General features: G+C 36.1%; 1 protein-coding gene across 2 annotated transcripts in view; it reads left to right on the forward strand.

Moving 5' to 3' along the window:
* LOC138180717 (lachesin) overlaps window positions 1-17,891 on the forward strand; it is a 179,499-nt gene extending 161,608 nt beyond the window's left edge. For both annotated transcript variants that reach the window (XM_069114805.1, XM_069114806.1), the window contains exons 7-9: window positions 8,124-8,243; window positions 9,615-9,785; window positions 17,454-17,891. In XM_069114805.1, coding sequence (XP_068970906.1) covers window positions 8,124-8,243; window positions 9,615-9,785; window positions 17,454-17,704 — 542 coding nt within the window. In that variant the 3' untranslated portion in view covers window positions 17,705-17,891. The remainder of the gene's footprint in view (window positions 1-8,123; window positions 8,244-9,614; window positions 9,786-17,453) is intronic.
* The last annotated feature ends 393 nt before the right edge of the window (window positions 17,892-18,284 follow it).

An 18,284-nucleotide genomic window follows, 5' to 3' on the forward strand; every position in this document is an offset into this window, starting at 1 on the left:
AGAAGTAATATTAGGATTCGGATTGTATTTAAGTCTAAATTCAAGATACATTTATCTACGGAGCACTTTATGAGCGGAACAGCCTTTATAATTTTTTGGATGATTACCTCAGCAAACGACGCATTTCAGAGGAATGTCCGTCGGTTTAGTGCACTCCTTTGTTGGACGTAAATCTGAGCATTTTACACAGCGAAATTGCTGATTACAATATCTTTCGGTATGACCGTATCTTTGACATCTCTTGTACTGCACTATCTTTCTTTTTTTTATGTAGTGGTTCGAAGTTTACTATGTACACCACAATTTTGTCAATGTTGTAAATGATTTAATTATTTGGCTTTGCTTGAGGTCTATGAGAAACAAGGAGATTGGATTTTGTGCTTTATATCGCTGATATTAGTTATTTCGTGTCCGTGCTGGTTAAGTTCTTCCTTTAATACTTCTAGGTGTGCTGAGTGATGTAAGTTGCGTAGAATTACACAAAAAGGTCTGTCCTGTCTTAATTGAAACAGTGTGAAAGTTAGCATTCAGCATTTTTAGAAATTTTATTATTTTTCTATATGAATCAGGGTTACTCGATATTATCTTGACCTGGTCATTATTTACTTTTAATTTGAATTCGTCTGTACTGACGACACTTATCAATGTTTTCGTCATTATTTGTATGTCTATGACGTCATCAGGGTGGGTTGGAAGAGATGGGGATTCCTTCTGTGATAGTTAACTTTCAGGTATATCCATCAGGTGTATCTAATAATACAAATCTATTGGAGGTTGTTATTGCATTTATCTCAGGATCTTCTTTGGATTTTGCATTCCTTTTTATATCCTTTTTCCCTTCCGAACTTCTTCTATGCTTATTTCTAGACAATTCTTTGGATGAGTATGGCAGACCATTTAGATGATGGATTATGGAATGTCCTGGTTGTATGTTCGAAGCCATCTCCGAACCAGATAATACCGATTATAGTGAAAATCGGTATCAACGATCGAGTAGTTTCATACGCTACTCTTCGTTTTCACTTCAAGATACATAGCTACAGTTGTCCTTTTCTAACGGTGTTATTCGCTTACTGTTTGTAAACTGGCGGAGGATTATAGCAGACGTCTGTATGCTATGACAGCTGGATCACGACTACGAATTAATGATGAATTAGTAATTAGAAGCAGCATATATTGACCTGTCTATAAGCAAACATTTTACACACATCTGCCCCATACTTTAATGTTGCTTCTCTATATATACTTTTTTTCCTTCGCAACAGTATTAGTGACAAATAAACGAATGAAAAACGATCGTCTAGCACACGCGGTCTCCGTGAGAGAAAACGACGTCTGTTCGAGAAAGTTTCGCAAGGTCGATGCTATTAACGAGATTCCTGATACCGGTGACGCACCAGTAACGACTGCTATAGGAAGTTGATACTAAAAAGCGACGGATAGTTTGTACACAAATTCCGAGGCGACTCGGTTCAACTTCTTCTATGAATTTGAAACTCGTCGCGAATGGAATTCTTCGTTGAACAGGCGTTCAAATTCGCCGAAAGGAATGGAATTCAACCACTTTCCAAAACTTAAAATATGGATTTAATTGAAGTTTACTCCACTCCCCTCCGATGACTATGTATGAGTTGACTAAACTTTCATCGACCAGTGGGATATTTATCGAGGAGAAACGCGATTCTGATGACAGATCGATCGAAAGAAGCTTATGCATATTTTAAAGTGTACCTACTCTGCAAATATTATTTTAAGATATATCCGACGACTCCTTTGAATTTAAATCTCGTATTAAAATTCCAACGTTATTGGATTCTATTCTTACTTTGAACTACGTTTAAAATACGAAACATTGTAACCTGCAATTTTTCTTTCTCAGAGAACAAGTATTCTAACGTTAAGATAATAAATCTAAAGATATTCTTTACGTAAATTATATTACCATAAGCAATACAATGGTTGCAAAAAAGTATTTACGCATACCTTTATTTTCCAATGAAATACTTTTTTATCAGCTTTCACGTTTCATTTTTATAGTATCAAATTTTTGTAGTGAATCCCATACAGATAGGAGAAATCATAGTAATGGTTTGAATCAGTAATGAAAAATTGTCGTTTTTATTGTCCACGCGCCAATCTGGAATTTCGACTCTTGTTTCCATAGATAAGAACTTTACGCGCATACCTCTTACTGCAGTATTGGATTTCTGTCGCCTTTACCTACCACTACCTCCCCTTACACGTTAAACTGCAGTTTACGATTTCTGCTTTACATCCTTTTTACGTCGCGCACTTTTTAGTCGGACTATTGTGATTTATGATCGCGTTATCATCCGTAACATCACGACCAATGAATTCCTTCCATGGATACGATCGGTCGAAGCATTCTCGCCATGTGCGTATGCTAGTCCAAATGGAATCGTATTATTCGATTAAAACGAGCAATCTTGTATCTCCATTGGACAAACAGAAATTATGGTTACGCCGGTAGATCACGTTGGAATTAACGATTTTGAAATTGCTTATGCTGCTCGATTCGAATTTTTGAGACTGGAACTTTAACGTTGAATGTACTAACGTCGATGTAGGTGTAGTAACATACGAAATTTGAGCAGCAAAGCATTTTTTATGGATTGTTAACTTTCAAACGAATCGCATATAAAAATATTAATATTTTTGCAACTTTTCAAGGATTACGATATGCACATTTGCAAAATTCAAAATTCTTATCCTCAGTTCATCTTTTAAACCTACGTTGGCAAGATTTTGCAATCTTTGGCCTAAATTTAATATTGTATAATCGCGCAGCGTGGCAAGCATTTGTCAGTCACTAAAGGGGCAGCAACGAAGACGATATGAAATTTACATTATTCCCAGGGATTATTTGCGTCAAAACGTACCGGATGGACGCCGGAAACTCGATGGTTACTGGTAGTTTCACAAGCGACGAGTACATCTTTAAACTGTCCATCAATATTGAACGAAGAAACCGTCGTACCAATCGTCTATTCACGCCGCGACGGCGGCTTGGTAGAGATGCAGCGAAGCGCGAAGGTTACAGTATTACCGTGGAAGTACGAAGATCTGTCCTTTGGCCTAGAAGCAGAGGGAATTCTGCTTTCTATGGGAGCCATCCCCGCGAAACCACAACCTGCTCCCTTAGCCAGTCAACCTAGAAACCTATTACAGGATTTCCTAGCGTTTTGCCGCAGCACGACAAGCGTATTTCGCTCCACAGTATTCCCAACTGGACATCTTTAAACGATTCGCTGTTTTAACACGTTCTACACAGCGCCGCCACCCGTTACGCTTGAATTCGTCCCTTGTCGACGATTTAAAGCAAATTTTACATTTTACATGTTCCATCTAATTGGCAGTATTACAAATTTATCCCTTTTCCTGGCTATGTCTCTCTCTTTTTCAAATGAAATAGTTAAATTTTGTATGAAAGTGAAAGTATTCTAGAAGAATCATTCTATATTAAATCAACATCTTTTTCGAAATAAGATTAAATCTTTTGTATCCCAATTTCATTCTTATCTCGGAAAAATTTCAATATCTTTATATATGAAATTTTAATATAAAATTACACGAATCAATAACGATTCTTTCGTTTTACCTTCAAACTGAAGGAATTTTTTAACGATAGAAAACAGTCTTGCGGGTACAATCTTTAAATTCTGAAGAAACTGTAAGTTAATAGTTCCTTGGTTTAGTCAACATTCATACGAGACAATAAATAGACTAGGGAGAACCGGCGTAGTCGTTAATACAAGTTAAGAAAGATTTATCGGAGGTTACCAGCAACTTTTGATATTATAGCGTTAATACTCATCATGAAGATCGGCTACCATCGGAGAAACCACATAAAGCGGCTTGACCAGCCGACCTGGAAACCTATTAGGGCATCCCAATGTTTCGCCTTACAGGCTTACTTCATCGCCACAATCGCATCAGGGGACACACCTTCGGCCGAAATCCTAAGCTATTAGCCGGGATTTCTCTTTCCTCCAATTTAAATGATTTATTTCGCGGCGAGCCGACCTATCTCCGACCAAATACCATCCTAGCCCTCTAACATTTTCAGAGAATGCCAGCGCTATTTCGCCCTGTCGTTGCTGGCCCTTCTACAATTACCTTTCTTCCTTCCTCTCTCCCCTTCTTCCTTCCTTCGATAAAGATCAAATTGAATTGGTAAATTGATAGAGTTTTGTTTACACCCAGGCTCGCAAAAGTATTCGGATATTGGGAAATGCCGGTTATGAATATATTATGTGTACTATACAAAACGTTTTGAAATGTAATTGGTATTGTAAGGAAACCTAATTGTCGCAATTTTATTGATGGAGCATGGAACAAATCTAAATGCGTGCATTTTCGTACATAGAAGCTACAAGATATTCAATGCAAGTATACATTTCGCAGAGGTCACAAAAATATTTAAGCTCGGAATAACATTCTGGCAAAAAGGGATTCAATTCGTTGTTCCTGGCAATTCGATTGTGGAAACGCGCGTTTATTGCCTCGGTGTATGTACATCTTTATTCACGTTTTTTGGATATCATCGTACTTTCAGCCTGGCCAATTACAGAATTGGATTTCGTTCAACTCATTAATCTAAACATCGGACCGAAACGACGGTTCCGCAATCGAGCTAAATGAATATTCGAACGAACAACGGTACGTGTCGAGATATAAAGATTGATTTACGGGTCCCGCAAGTCTGTAGTTGAAACGAAAAAAGTTTTAATTCCCGCCATGGTGTATTAAATAATTCTGTCCGTATCGACGCGATGCCCTCAGCGTCGAAATTGTTCGTACCGTGATAGCTTTCATCGAAACACAGTTATTTTCCCACCTTGAATAGCTTTCGAATACCTCTGAACAGGTTTCCTATTTAAATAGACTCTTCCAAATAAACATTTCCTTTCGAACAGATTTTCCAAACGCTTTTAAAGTATAGCGGTTAATTAATTACGCTTAATTAATGTACAATACGTAAAATGAATCCCAAACCGATTCACGCGATACGTTCATATTGCAGGAAGGTTGTGATTAATTATTTCGTTGATGGAAATTTAATGAATTCTTGGCTGATACGAATTAAAACTTGTTTGTTAATTAACGTCCGTTTGACAGTGTTTCTGATTCTACAACAAAGGTAATTATTCGAATTGACGTTGTGTTTCGTTAAATTTATATTTTAGTCCATCTTTGTAAACAATTAAATTTAAATGTATAGCAAACAATACGATTTAAAAACATGGTTGGAAATTTGATTTTTAAATATTTTCTTGAATTTATGTTCTAATATTGGTAGAAGGCAACAATAGATTATTCTACGAGCTGCCAGTGAAGGGAATGTATTTTCCCCTCACTAGGGAATCAAAGGGTTCTCACTTCATTCCATCGTAAACCTACAAGTCCCAAGGGCACGCGAGAAACTGCAGATTTGTTTTCGTGTTATGCACGACGTGGTCTTCACCGAGTTGTGGTTTAGTTTGTAAGGTAATCGATATATGCTATCGTAACACAGTTCAATTTTGATTTTAATCTAATTTGCCCTTTTCGAACTCAGCTTTCTAACTCGATCAACCTCCTGACACCTTGAAAACTTCATCATGCTTTTGCGAGTCTCTCCTCTACAACTAAACAGACTCGATACCACGTTTTATACTTCTATTAACTAGGTACAAGATTTATATAATTTACATTTGCAAATTTAATAAGTAATTATTCATTTGACAGATAGTTTGAGAAATTTGTATATCGAATTACTTTTTACACCATCTTCTATTTGAAGATCGTAGGAAAGATATGATAATTGTACGCTTTTGTTGATTACTTTTTTTAATCTCACATTATGATTGAACGAGAGAATTTTAATGACGCAATTAAAAATGAAAACATCCTGTTAGATTCAAAGAAGTAAGTTTTTAAAAAATAACTTACAAGTCGCTGAATAATTATCAAGACAAGCAATATTTTGATACTGTAATGTTCGGTATTTTGAAAATTTTGAAGGGAATGAAAAATTGTATATCTCGCTTCCAAACCAAATAAAGAAACAATTATGGTAATACGGGACCAAGCGACATACTGAACATACTGAATTTTAATGCTGATTCTTTATGAAAAATAATGTAACTTATCGCGTTATGTCCCTGTAATTTCAGATACAAAATTCACATTGCAAAAATAGTTTCAGTTCCAACACCAAACATTTCATCCTATTACCTGAGTACCTGCGTCTCTTCACAACTCTATGAAATCCTCTCTCACCAATTCCAGTGCCTAACCCGATTCATCCCCAATGCATCTGGATCACGATGATATGTTGCAATAACATCGCTGGTCGAAACCTTCTTACGTCGAAAACGGCTCGAAAATCCGTTTGACGAAACAAGAGTCTCGCAGACGTCGCTGGTCCACTTTTCCCGACTTATCTTGGAAATATATGTATGATTAAGCAAGTGGTCCGAGACACGAGGAGTATTTTGTAGCCGCTTCTTCCTCAAAATGCAGGAACAAACGTAACCTACTCCGGTCAAAAGAACTGGTCGGCGCGGAAAGAGGATGACTGTTAAGACCTAAGCAGCTCACAGAAAGCTGCTTACGATATTCGGAACGATAGACGCGCTACGCCGCGAGTTACCTTCCGCTCCTTTTAAATGACAGGACCGTCAACTACGCCAGCATTTCATTATCATAAGTTATGCGGCCTCGACGACAGCTAATGGCCACCACAAAAAGACGAACGCCAGGAAATATCTCGTAAGGCGATTGTAACCGGCACAATACATCGGCATGCGATCTCTGTTGCTTTTAACCATCCCGCTTCCGTCCTACGACCTTTGCTCTCTCTCTCTCTCTCTCTCTCTCTCTCTCACTCTCTCTCTTACTCTCTCTCTCTCCCTCTCTTATTATTAGAGAGGAGACTGTACCGTAGCGCAATTGTACAGAATGAATATGATCCAGCTGCGTTTCACCGGGAAAATAACTCTTACGCGTGTGACACGGTTTCGAGTAACTTCGCAACAAATGCTTGTCTTATATTTAATTCGACCTCGAGTCCTGCGTTGTATCGCAAGCTTCTGCCAGTGGTAGTGCGAACAAAGTTGACGCAGATTTGAAAGTCTGTTGGAAATGAGGAATATACTGGTAGAAATTTGAAATTACGATTGCGCGATTTCGTATCGCGATGCAGCGTACTTTGCGTTCTTGTAGTTTGCGTGACGCGTGGGTGCTATAGGTAGATTTATGGCTGAGAAGGTGACGAACACGGTGAAATTTAAAGAAAAGTTGTATGTTTGGTGATTAATAGTTTTTGGATATAGTTGATTCTTTAATACGTAGATTAGTATAATAGAACTTATGATCTGCGAATTAATAGGGAAGTATGACTATTAGAATAAAGGAATTTCGAGATAGCAGTACATTCGTTTATTCTTATAGCGATTTTTCTATGTAATATCTTTTTTCATTGTTCCTTTTACTTTATACTTTTCGGTGGCCAGAAATCTTTTGACCAGAATGAGAGATGGTGTTATAAAAAATGGCAGTTTGTACTTAAAATTCCGAAATAGTACCAAAACAGAAGTAAATGTGTATAAATGATATATGTATATAGGATAACATATGAATATTTCTTTTTTTTTAAATACTATCTCAGAGACTCGTTATATTGGTTGCGGTGATATAAGTTTGCAAGAGAATTTAAATATATTCTGTTAAACACATGAAACAGGTTCTATTAAGACAGTATCAGGTCTTCTCGCAGAGGATAGAACAAAAATAAATACACGTTAGGAATTTAATATTAGCCACTTTCTGTAGTTCAACTTTAAAAGAGGCTACTTATATTCCAAAATTATTGAATTTTCTATCAGTATGTATCGGTGGGATGCAAACAGCGTCATATCGAAAATAAATTTCCTGAAATCCGACGATCGTCATACGCAATTTCACGTGATCGAATTTACTTTAACCCGAACGTGTCGGCGCGTTACATTTCATTGAACCGTATCAATGACGGGTGACAAATCGCGGCGTGCCCGATAATTATTACATATACGTATACTTTATGTTCGGCCATTGATTAATGGCGTCGCGATAAATTGCAGTTCACCCGATGGTTCAAGTACCAAACCAGCTAGTCGGCGCGCCAACTGGAACCAACGTAACGCTGGTTTGTCTCGTCGAAGCTTCTCCGAAGGCCATTAATTATTGGACACGCGAATCAGGTAAGATTCAATTAACTGTTCCCATCGTCGTTTGGTTTTATTCCTCATTTCGAAAAATATTACTAAAGCTGTAGAGTATTATAGTTCTAACGAAATCGCTTTCAGAAGGAAGCAATTCTGAACAAAAGACAGTTGTACATAGAAGTATTAGTAAATTCTGTATTTACTAGAAATTCTTTATTATATTGATAATTACCATCTATTTTAATATGGACAAATTATTTACTGTTAAATTGTTGTTATACATGTATTTATATCGAGTACAAATGTGCAAGAATATTTATGTAAATATCAAGAATAAAACACATATAATAACTTATCTGAAAGATACGACACATTTTTATTTAAATATTTCTCCTTTGTTACTATTTGTAAAAATACGAATATGTATAAATATCCAAAGTTCATTCACACTGCTCTTGTCAAATTTGTTTTCTTCCTTTGTTATACATAATTTAATTTTATCAAATTATCATGTATTTTAAACTTTCCTTTGTTCACCACTGTACAAAAACCAGACATAAGATTTTATTTTTCGAGTCGAAGAACATGAATCGATAGATAGGTTTATTAAATCGCACGCGATGGAAACTGAATTTTCGTTGGCTGGCTGAGTAAAATAATAATTCGCCGAAGCGTGTTCGCTGGCGAGCCACGAAGATAAGTCACGTACAGAAATTTAAATGCGAAGCGAAGCCGAGCATTGTACGGTTCGAAAATTCCCATTCTACGGGATCCTTAGGACCTCTTTACTTTCTTATGGTGTAACGTTTTGTGGAACGAAGTTAGCACAATTTGATACGTTTTATATAAAATTGTTTCGCGAAGATTAGTTATATATACAGATTATTTTAAAATGTTAAAGAACCATGAGAGAAGAACAGTGCTTTTAACTTTGTTTAATTGGTATTTGTTTACCACTGAAATGCCTTAATAATTTTTCTATAGTAAACCATATAAAGTTCGACGCTTGACGTATTTTAGTATACGTTGGAAATCCATTTATTTCTAGTAAAAATAAAATCTGGCGTTCCTCTCGTAGTTTAGATATTAATGCTTGAATAATTTTTTAGTTTAAGAAAAGAAAATACGTGGAGCAATTTTTGTAGTATGCTCACGCTACGAAAAGACATTCGTATGTATATAGAGAAAATTATCCGTGTAAATGTTGTGTACGTTACGCGCTAACAACCATATGACGATGGTTTGTGCTCACGTGATTACGAAAGAACTTAGAAACTCCTACTTTATACATTTATTTATTTAATGCTATAATCGTACAAATAAAATTATGATCGTCCAAAGTACTGAAAATTTGTACGATGTTTCAGCAGGTAATTTTTAAAAATATAAATCCTTTTTCTGTCTCAGGTGAAATGATAATTAGCAATCACAAATACTCGATGTCAGAAGTGAAGACATCCGTGTACAGTGTACAGATGCGCTTGGTAATTATGAATCTACAGAAACAGGATCTCGGTGGTTACAAGTGCATCTCAAAGAACTCGATCGGCGACGCAGAGGGAAACATTCGACTTTACGGTGAGTTCTCATGGATAATACGTTTACGAGGATCGCAAACTCTCAACTTCAGTGCTTTCCAACTTCTTCCTCTACCTCCGTTTATGTTTACCTATCAAAAAGAATTTTTCTTCTTCGCGACTACAGGCACGCCCCCATAATACACATATGCACGGCTTTTTTATACGAAATTGTTTCGATAAACAGAATTTCGTTAGGAATGCTAACAAAAGCGAACAAAACAAAGTTCGCAAGGAATATCGGACTTCTAAAGGATGGGCGGGTGTTATTAATTACGAGATAAAAAGATGAAGCGATGATAAATGTGAATCAAAAGGTGAATAATATTAACAGTTATATGCATTGGAATGTATTACTTCAGCTTTCTTAATTTTTACATTTCTTTAAAAAAATAAAATAAGAAATATTCGCTTATTGAATTATATTCAAATTACAAATTCTTCTTCAGAGAAATTATTTGTTAATATTATTTCGTTTTCTTTTCTCTTTTTTAATACGTTCTATATGGTAAACGTGTCTCACGAAATCGCGATTCTGCGCAATCCAATGTTAATTGGATAGCATATATGTGTTGCGTTATACTCGCTTAATTAGAGACAGTGCGATAAAAATTATAGCACGGCATGAGGAGAGTCAACACAAAGCGCAGCATAAATAAAATAAAATTATATTTCTATCTTAATTACTAATTAATCACTGTTTATTATGGATCATCGAGAAGAAAGGAATATGCCATTATTTGCTTTCAATCAGAAAAATGTACAATAGAAAAAAAATTAGAAATCTACACTATCAATGTATACAACGAGGATTATATTTTTGTAAAGAAACCTAGAAATTAAATTCTAAATTAAATCTAATCAAAAATCTAATAAATGAAAACTAACAAATTAAATTCGTATTTCATTTAAAAATGGAAATATGCATACGATTAAATTACACATAAAGAATTTAGAGAAAAAGCGGTTCTAAGGATAAAATCATTAGTTCAACAATACTATGCTTAAAGATAAACTTTAATAGAAAAAACTCCATGCTTCTATGGTGTTAGTGTATAAGTTAGGATAAGTGGTACATCGTAGATAGTTCAAGGGAACAGAGCTATGGATGATGAGAACCGACCGCGGATAGTTGTCTGCTTAGCTTTAAGGTCAGCAGGCGATGACGTGTTGGTGGTCACGTGAAATCCTTGTGAGGCACGTTGGCTTAGGCCAAAAGGGATATGCATGTGGATGTGTGGGTGTGTGTATGTGTGTGCTTACAGCGACTGCCTTCGTGAAGACAAAAGAGTCTTTGCCAGCTACTGTAAGTGAACGGTACAGCGAGTATGAGCGAACGTCTCTTCTTAGCTAGCAATAAAATAATAGTTCAATCTCCTGTAACAGTCATCCGCTCTATCATCCCTACACTTCTGAACATTAAAACATTAACGACTGCCGCTATTATCATGCGAAAAAACATCAGTTTTCTATACTTTTCTTGTTTTCCGAACAGAATGCGATTGTCCCATTTCTGCGTTAAACCTTCCGTATCATAATGTAATTATGCATTATTATAAAAACTGATATAAATTCCCATTGCTGCTTTCAAAGTTTTATAATATTATGCGATACAAAGTTATATTATCGCGCAACAATTTTATGAAAAAGTAGGAAACCAACACGGGGAAGAATAATAATTCGCGTATGCGTCAAACTGTCAGGTTTCACAGCGTATGCGGATTATTCAGAACCGTTGTTAACAATTTACATGCAAATCAAAGATAAATGTTCGTACAGAATAATTGAAATAGTCGCATTGTTGATATACGGGAGATATCGCGAATAATAACGATTCCCGATGATAGAAATAAAATGTGATATTTCTTGAAACAAGCAGCAGCGAATAAATTTCGTTGAATTCTGCAAAATTTCTCGGTTAACCGGAAAACGCAGACAAAGTAGATCGTATGACATAGTTATTCACGATATATATGGTGTAATGGTCGTTCACCTAATGACAATGGCAATTAGCATTGATTATTAATTTGAGCGTAATAGCTGGAGTATCGGGCTGGAATTGGCCAAGCTGCTTATTTTTGCGAAACCGATGGTTATCGTCTGCTCCGGTTTAGTTCTCTAACGCAAATCCAAATTTGTTTCGTTGCGACTCCCGACGTGGAAATGTTCGTTCGACTATCGGCAAGCAAAAACAATGTCACACGTATATATCGTTCGTATCGTGCCGCGAAACGATAGATTTTAATTCTAAACAAAATAAAGCTGACGTTTTATTGGTTGAATAGTAATTTGCAATTTAGCGAAGGACGTATTCTACTACATTTTTAGAGAAGTGTCGCAATATTTTATCTCGATATAATATAGAATATACACGGAATGAAAGTGTCAAAATCCTCTGTAATCTGATGGAACGATTGATGGAGAAAGATAATTTCGAGTTAACAATATGCATTACTTCGAAGAGCTAAGTTTATGAATATAATCGTTACGGTTAAATTCGCGTATTTAAATTTTCTATATAATTACGCTCGTACGTGTAATAAATACGAAACCTATCGTATATTCGAAACTTCATTCTTCAAACTTAAATTAAAGTTCAATGAAAGAATGTTAAATAAAACATACTAATAATGATCCTGTAAATATCTACAAAATTCATTAACTTTCCAGTTGATCAAATACTCTAGATTATCTTGAGTAGGTCAGCAATAAAAAATGTTTGTAAACTCATCGGCTCAAGTTAATAAAAGTCATAATTATCGGCGGAGTGATAATTTTCTAAATATAAAATTTCGTTAGCCATTTTCGTCCCACTTGTTTCGTACGATGAAAAATCCCGAGTGCGCTCGAAAAGGGAATTTCATTTCCAAATAAACGTGGAACTTGTCACGACATATCGTTTGCTGGCCGTACTTAGCAATATAAATTTTCGAATAAAAGTTGCGCAGGATAACGCGTATGTTGCACGTGTATGTTGTATAATGAAACTGCAACTTTAAAATGATCGAATTTATTACGACGAACTCACTCGTCGTCAGGTACGCGTTTTATATCGCGAACTACATAGTGTAAATCCACAGGGATGAAATTATGAAACAAAATTCAAGCTTCAAGATAATCGTACTTATCTACGTCCTATGTGTTATCGTAATCAATGTTTATCTCAAAAAGAAAAACAGACGAAAAATATTAACTGTGTAACATTTCAATCTAAAAGAGATGGAAGAGAATGATTATGGTTGCCGTGACGAAGGCACGCGGTGCCCGTTGGGCGTTCAGGCGCGAATCAGACGATATCCAGAAAGACGTAACAAGTGGAGTAAAACCGAGTTTAAGTATTTACAAGGAAATCACTGTAACACGCAGTCCATTATCAGCGCGCGAATCGGCTACGCCCCCGCATTTAATGACGGAAATTTTATCGCGTAAGCCGTGTAAACTAACAAAGCCGACGCGTGTATTATCGTCCACGGGGAGTGTGTATGCAAAGATTGTCCTGGCTCGCGCGGCGTGCTCCAACTTCTCGTTGAAGTCACGCGATCAGATAAACCCGGGGGATTAACCGTTAAACCGAAGCGAAGGTATAAACGGAGCGTGAAGAGAACGACGGGAGAAAAGAAAGCAGAGAAACGTAACGGGTGAGATTTTACACTTGAACACAGAGTCTGGTTGTGACCTATAACAGGTCAATTGCGTTCAACATTCTGGTTAAGTTTCAAGCTGAGAGCAGGATGCAATGATTGAAATAGTTTGATAATTGTTTGAAATATTTTTGGCCGAGAATCTTGATGAGTTAAAGTGAACTTAGAAAGCATACTTCTCCCGGTTGTTGTACCGTGGTCGCTTAGTCCATTTGATAAACTTGTAATTTGGAAACTGGAGAGTTTGAATTAGTAATGATATCTATTACATAGGATGATAAAAGATGGATCGGAAAATGCTGAATGATTTATAGTTTTCACTAGGAATAAAACTAATATTCATCAGAGTAGTACATTATTCGATGCTTTATTTTTAAATCGAAAAGAAATTGAACGTTCTTTACTATAATGAACATAGAAGTATAGAAATTCTGATTTATTTTGATAATTTTGAATAAATGCATATCAGTGCGCATTTAATATTTAATATATAAACTAAGTAATTCGTTATCGTTTTATTAAATTCAACTCTCAAAAAAGCCGCATCATTTGTGCTATTATATGTTAGCTTATTTAATACGCACGAAACGTCATTTTAAATTGTAAAAATATAACGGTAATACCTGAGTTATACGAACATGATTTCAAACCCTCCAAATATACAAATGGACGAATAAATCGAACAATCAAATAGACAAAGAACCACAAGCATGTCTACAGAGAGGAGAATAGTAAATCAGAGATGCGGTCGTGGGTGGCACACCCTGTACAACAGACACGATCGAGGGTGGCTAGAAGAGAAAACGAGGAGAAAAAAGAGGGTACAGATGGAGAAGGAGAGGATATATAGGAGTATAGCAGTAGCAGGAAGCATCGCATAGAGGAGGGTGGGACGACAGTGGCGAGAGATGTTGGCACGTCACGTCAAGGGCTAAAAGTCCGCGAAACAATATCCAACCGCCGGCCCATCCTACCCCAACGCTACATCTCTCTTCCCTTTTCTCTTGCTGCTGCTTCTTCTGTTCCGTATTAGTTATCGTTTATCAGGCCGGCCAGACAAAACGCGCCGCCGGGAATTGGGTGAGCCATCTGTTGCCAGACATGATCGATAAAAGTCCGCCAAGTGCTATCAGTGCTAAACTGCTATTTCGACGAGCTGCCGCACGTTTCACCCTTCCATTCCCCCTCGTTCCAGCCTTCCTCTCCTCCACCCTGTGGCAATGTCTCGTTTTCTCGTGCCCCTTTGTCGAGCGTTCCACCACCTTTCGCGATTTCTTTTTCCTGCTTCTTCTTTTCAGCTTCCAGCCCCGCAACATCTGTCCGGGGCCAGATCCGATCGCGGAAGTGTATACGCAATAAATTGAATCCGGCCTGCAAATTGCTCGTTACGCTTTGCTTGGTCGATTAGGCTTTTTGCGGGCGCCAGCCGGCAAATTTTCGATGCAGGATAGAACCGAGAATGGGCTCCAGTTTTTTGGAAGCGGTTATGCCGCAAGACGTGCGCCATTTCTACTCGTACCTTGATGGCTTTTGCCGAAGGGTCGTGATGATAACGTTAAGGATACCTTCCAGTTTTCGACGACAACGATGGATGCAAAGAGTTTTTCTTCGGGACTTTGCGTTTTTGTAAGATCAACCTATTGTGTGTAATTAAGCCATTAAGGATCAAATAATATACAATATAGTTTACCATAATATTATAATTTATTTAAAAGAAGAGTTATAGAATCTAGGTAAGAGAAATGGTGACGAGAAAAGTATTAAGCGAACTCGCGACATTACTTTTCGTAGACACGATGTTAAGAAACAAAATTCGATTATTTAGATTAATTGAAAAAAGTTGCGAATGAAACGTCGCGTTAACGAATTTCCTTATCCTTGCTTTATCTCCTCTCGCTAAATAAAAGGAGAAAACTGGTTTGCTTGCTTTTGTATTTTCGTAATTTCGGTGAATTACTTGGGGTATATAATAATTTTAGAAAACAATATCGAAAGAGTACGGCGGAAGCGACGAAACTTCCCGTTTCGCCTTTTCCAATTTCTGGTGTGTCAATTTTGCAACACATGGCCCTTGCGTTATCGCGATGGAAGATTGCAGTTTCTTTTTGTATTTTTTTCTTTCCTTTTATTTTTTTTACCTGAACATCGGACGATTCTTGGGATAGTTTGAACAAATTGTTTCTTTACTAGTAATAAAGGCCTTGAAGAATTATTTTATTAGAAATAGTAGATGAACATTAATATGCATATAATTAATATCAATCTATTATATGATCAATTGATATTTCTTTAAATTAAGCATGAAGTCATCAAGAATTCTATAAATCAACTGAGAAACTTCTTTCATTTTTATTATCATCATTTTATATCAGAAACTTTATGTCTGAGATTTTATCGACACGAGAATCGCAATAAAAATGAAATTCAAATTTTTAAATATATTTTAGTGAGTAACGTCCTATAGGACATTCATCGTTCACTCGTTCGAATCAGTAAAAATATTATACAAAACCGTATTTATATTTCCATATTTTATATAACTATCCTCATATTCATATTTCAAAGCTCTGAATAATTATACAGAGACTAACTGTTTTATTAAATTTTATCATTTTTCACCGAATATTTGCAAATATTGTAATATCATGGATGAGGGGCCTGGGGGGTGTCGTGTGAATTATAAACGAGCGGTTGCTGAGCATATATGTGGTGAGGCTAGGACAAAAGACAAGGGGTTGCTAGAGGACAAAGAACGAATTAATAACAGTATAAGTTGAGATGTCACAGAGTGCGGATTGCGTTGATGAGAGTCGTTGATTAATTATTCAGTTGTGTTAATTATTATACGTTTGCTGCGATTAGTTCATGTTTAGCAAACATTATTCTCTGTTCAATTAACACCTGTTCAATCTACTTATCGTTAATAAACTAATTAAAGTAGTTACGATACTACAATATTATTTGCAATTATTTTTTATATACTGTGAATTTTTGAAACTTGATAATTTAAATAAAATTCAAAGATAAACGCGATCCATTTAGAATTAATTCCCGACAGTCGAAATTACGTTAACGGGAACAAAAATTTTCCAACAACGAAGCAATGGAATCGTAAAGAAATTTTAATATAACAAGTTACACGGTTTCGCCGTAGGGGAGGGGATGTAAAAACTGAAGTATTTTTATGAAACCGCAGCACAAATTTAATATCGCATGTAAACAGTTGCACGGAGATGCCCAGAAGATATTAGTGTTAGTAAAGTACATGTCGATACATGTATAAATTGAATCCACTATAGAAATTCCTCGTCAAAGAGATGCATTCTTGCTTCCTCTTTTTCCGCCAATACCGCCTCCTATGTAATGTGACGTCGAGCGTGAAAATACTCCACTCCACAACCCTGGTATAGTTTCTATCACGAAGTTATGCATGTGCAAAAAAAAAAGTGTATGGCGTCTGATGTCACTTAAATTGTCCCACTAACTACCAAGCGTGTCGTTAGTCCGAAACGTATCGTGTAGCCAATTTTTTATGCAGCACAAGTTTGAAATATTGCTTATACGAGTAAAGAATTTTACACGAACAAAATTTAATTACATATTATACGTTGCATAATATCGAAATTTAAGAGAAATAGAGTTCAGATTAAAGATTTGCAATCTATTAACTGAGTACACAAATGCGTGGCGCGTGTACTATACCACTAGCTTTGGATAAAACACTACTTATAATTTCTGCAGCAAGACAATATATAGCCATACTATAAGTAAAATTTAATAACATGAAAATACCGTTATGTGTGTGTGTGTGTGTGTGTGTGTGTAAACCCATCTCAAGTCCACGTCGATAAATTTCCATTTTTTGTATAATATCTTAAATATCTTTTTAAAAAATACACCATATTCTTCCTATTATTGATGAAGAATCTGACGAGCGATATTTTCCATTTAACTTCGTCCTCTTCGATAAAACCGAGAAAAATGAAAAATTTTATTAATTCAACTTAAAATGATTTCGTTTATTTCAGATATGGATCTACCGAAACACTCGAAGAAACTGGGAGACCGAAGATTGGACAGTGACACGAACGAAGCGGTCAACGATCGAGATCACAGACTGACTAACGTGTATCAAGGCTCTTTACGGGAAACGGGTTCAACCTTGGAACCATTCTTCAACGGCGACGACGCATCCTCGTCGACGTCCTCAAACGACATTTTACCACCCGCCTCTTGTATTCTTCTAATAACAATGTCCCAACTGCTCGCTTTGACGTAAAGAACACTATAAAAAAAAACACGTGAATACAGAAGGAACGAAGAATCATGCGTTTACTTCAACGACGACGGTCGATCATTTTTTTTCCCGTGTGTCGATGCATATCGATTTCTGTGCTGCGTTATACTCGTCGACAGAGAGAAAGCAAGTTCATTTCGGAAAGATTAGTTACAAGTTTGTGTTGATATCTCATCGTTGCATTTGTTCAATCCCTCCATCGATGATACACTACCGGATCTAGCTGACGAATTAGAATCGAAAGAGGTTGTATCTGTTTGAAGAGTTCGTTCGGTAAGTAATGATACATACAGATTTCTATCTCATGTTACATAGTTTTAAAATTCTATCATTTTTAATTTTTGTTAATTTGGTTTAATTTGGTTTAATATTTTACCGAGTATTCATTTTGAATTCTATTCGTTTTTGATTAGAAAATGTTATTTTCATTTATTTATAATTCGTTTCTTGTCTTTATTTGAATTTTTTCCTTTTTTATGTATTTATCGTGGATATTATAAAATAAGATCACAAAACGATATGAAAATATTTTTCGACGTATTTCGAGCAAAATATTTCTTAC

The sequence above is a fragment of the Bombus flavifrons genome, chromosome 6 (assembly GCF_040668555.2).
Source record: "Bombus flavifrons isolate JBK064 chromosome 6, iyBomFlav1_principal, whole genome shotgun sequence".
NCBI lineage: Eukaryota > Metazoa > Arthropoda > Insecta > Hymenoptera > Apidae > Bombus > Bombus flavifrons.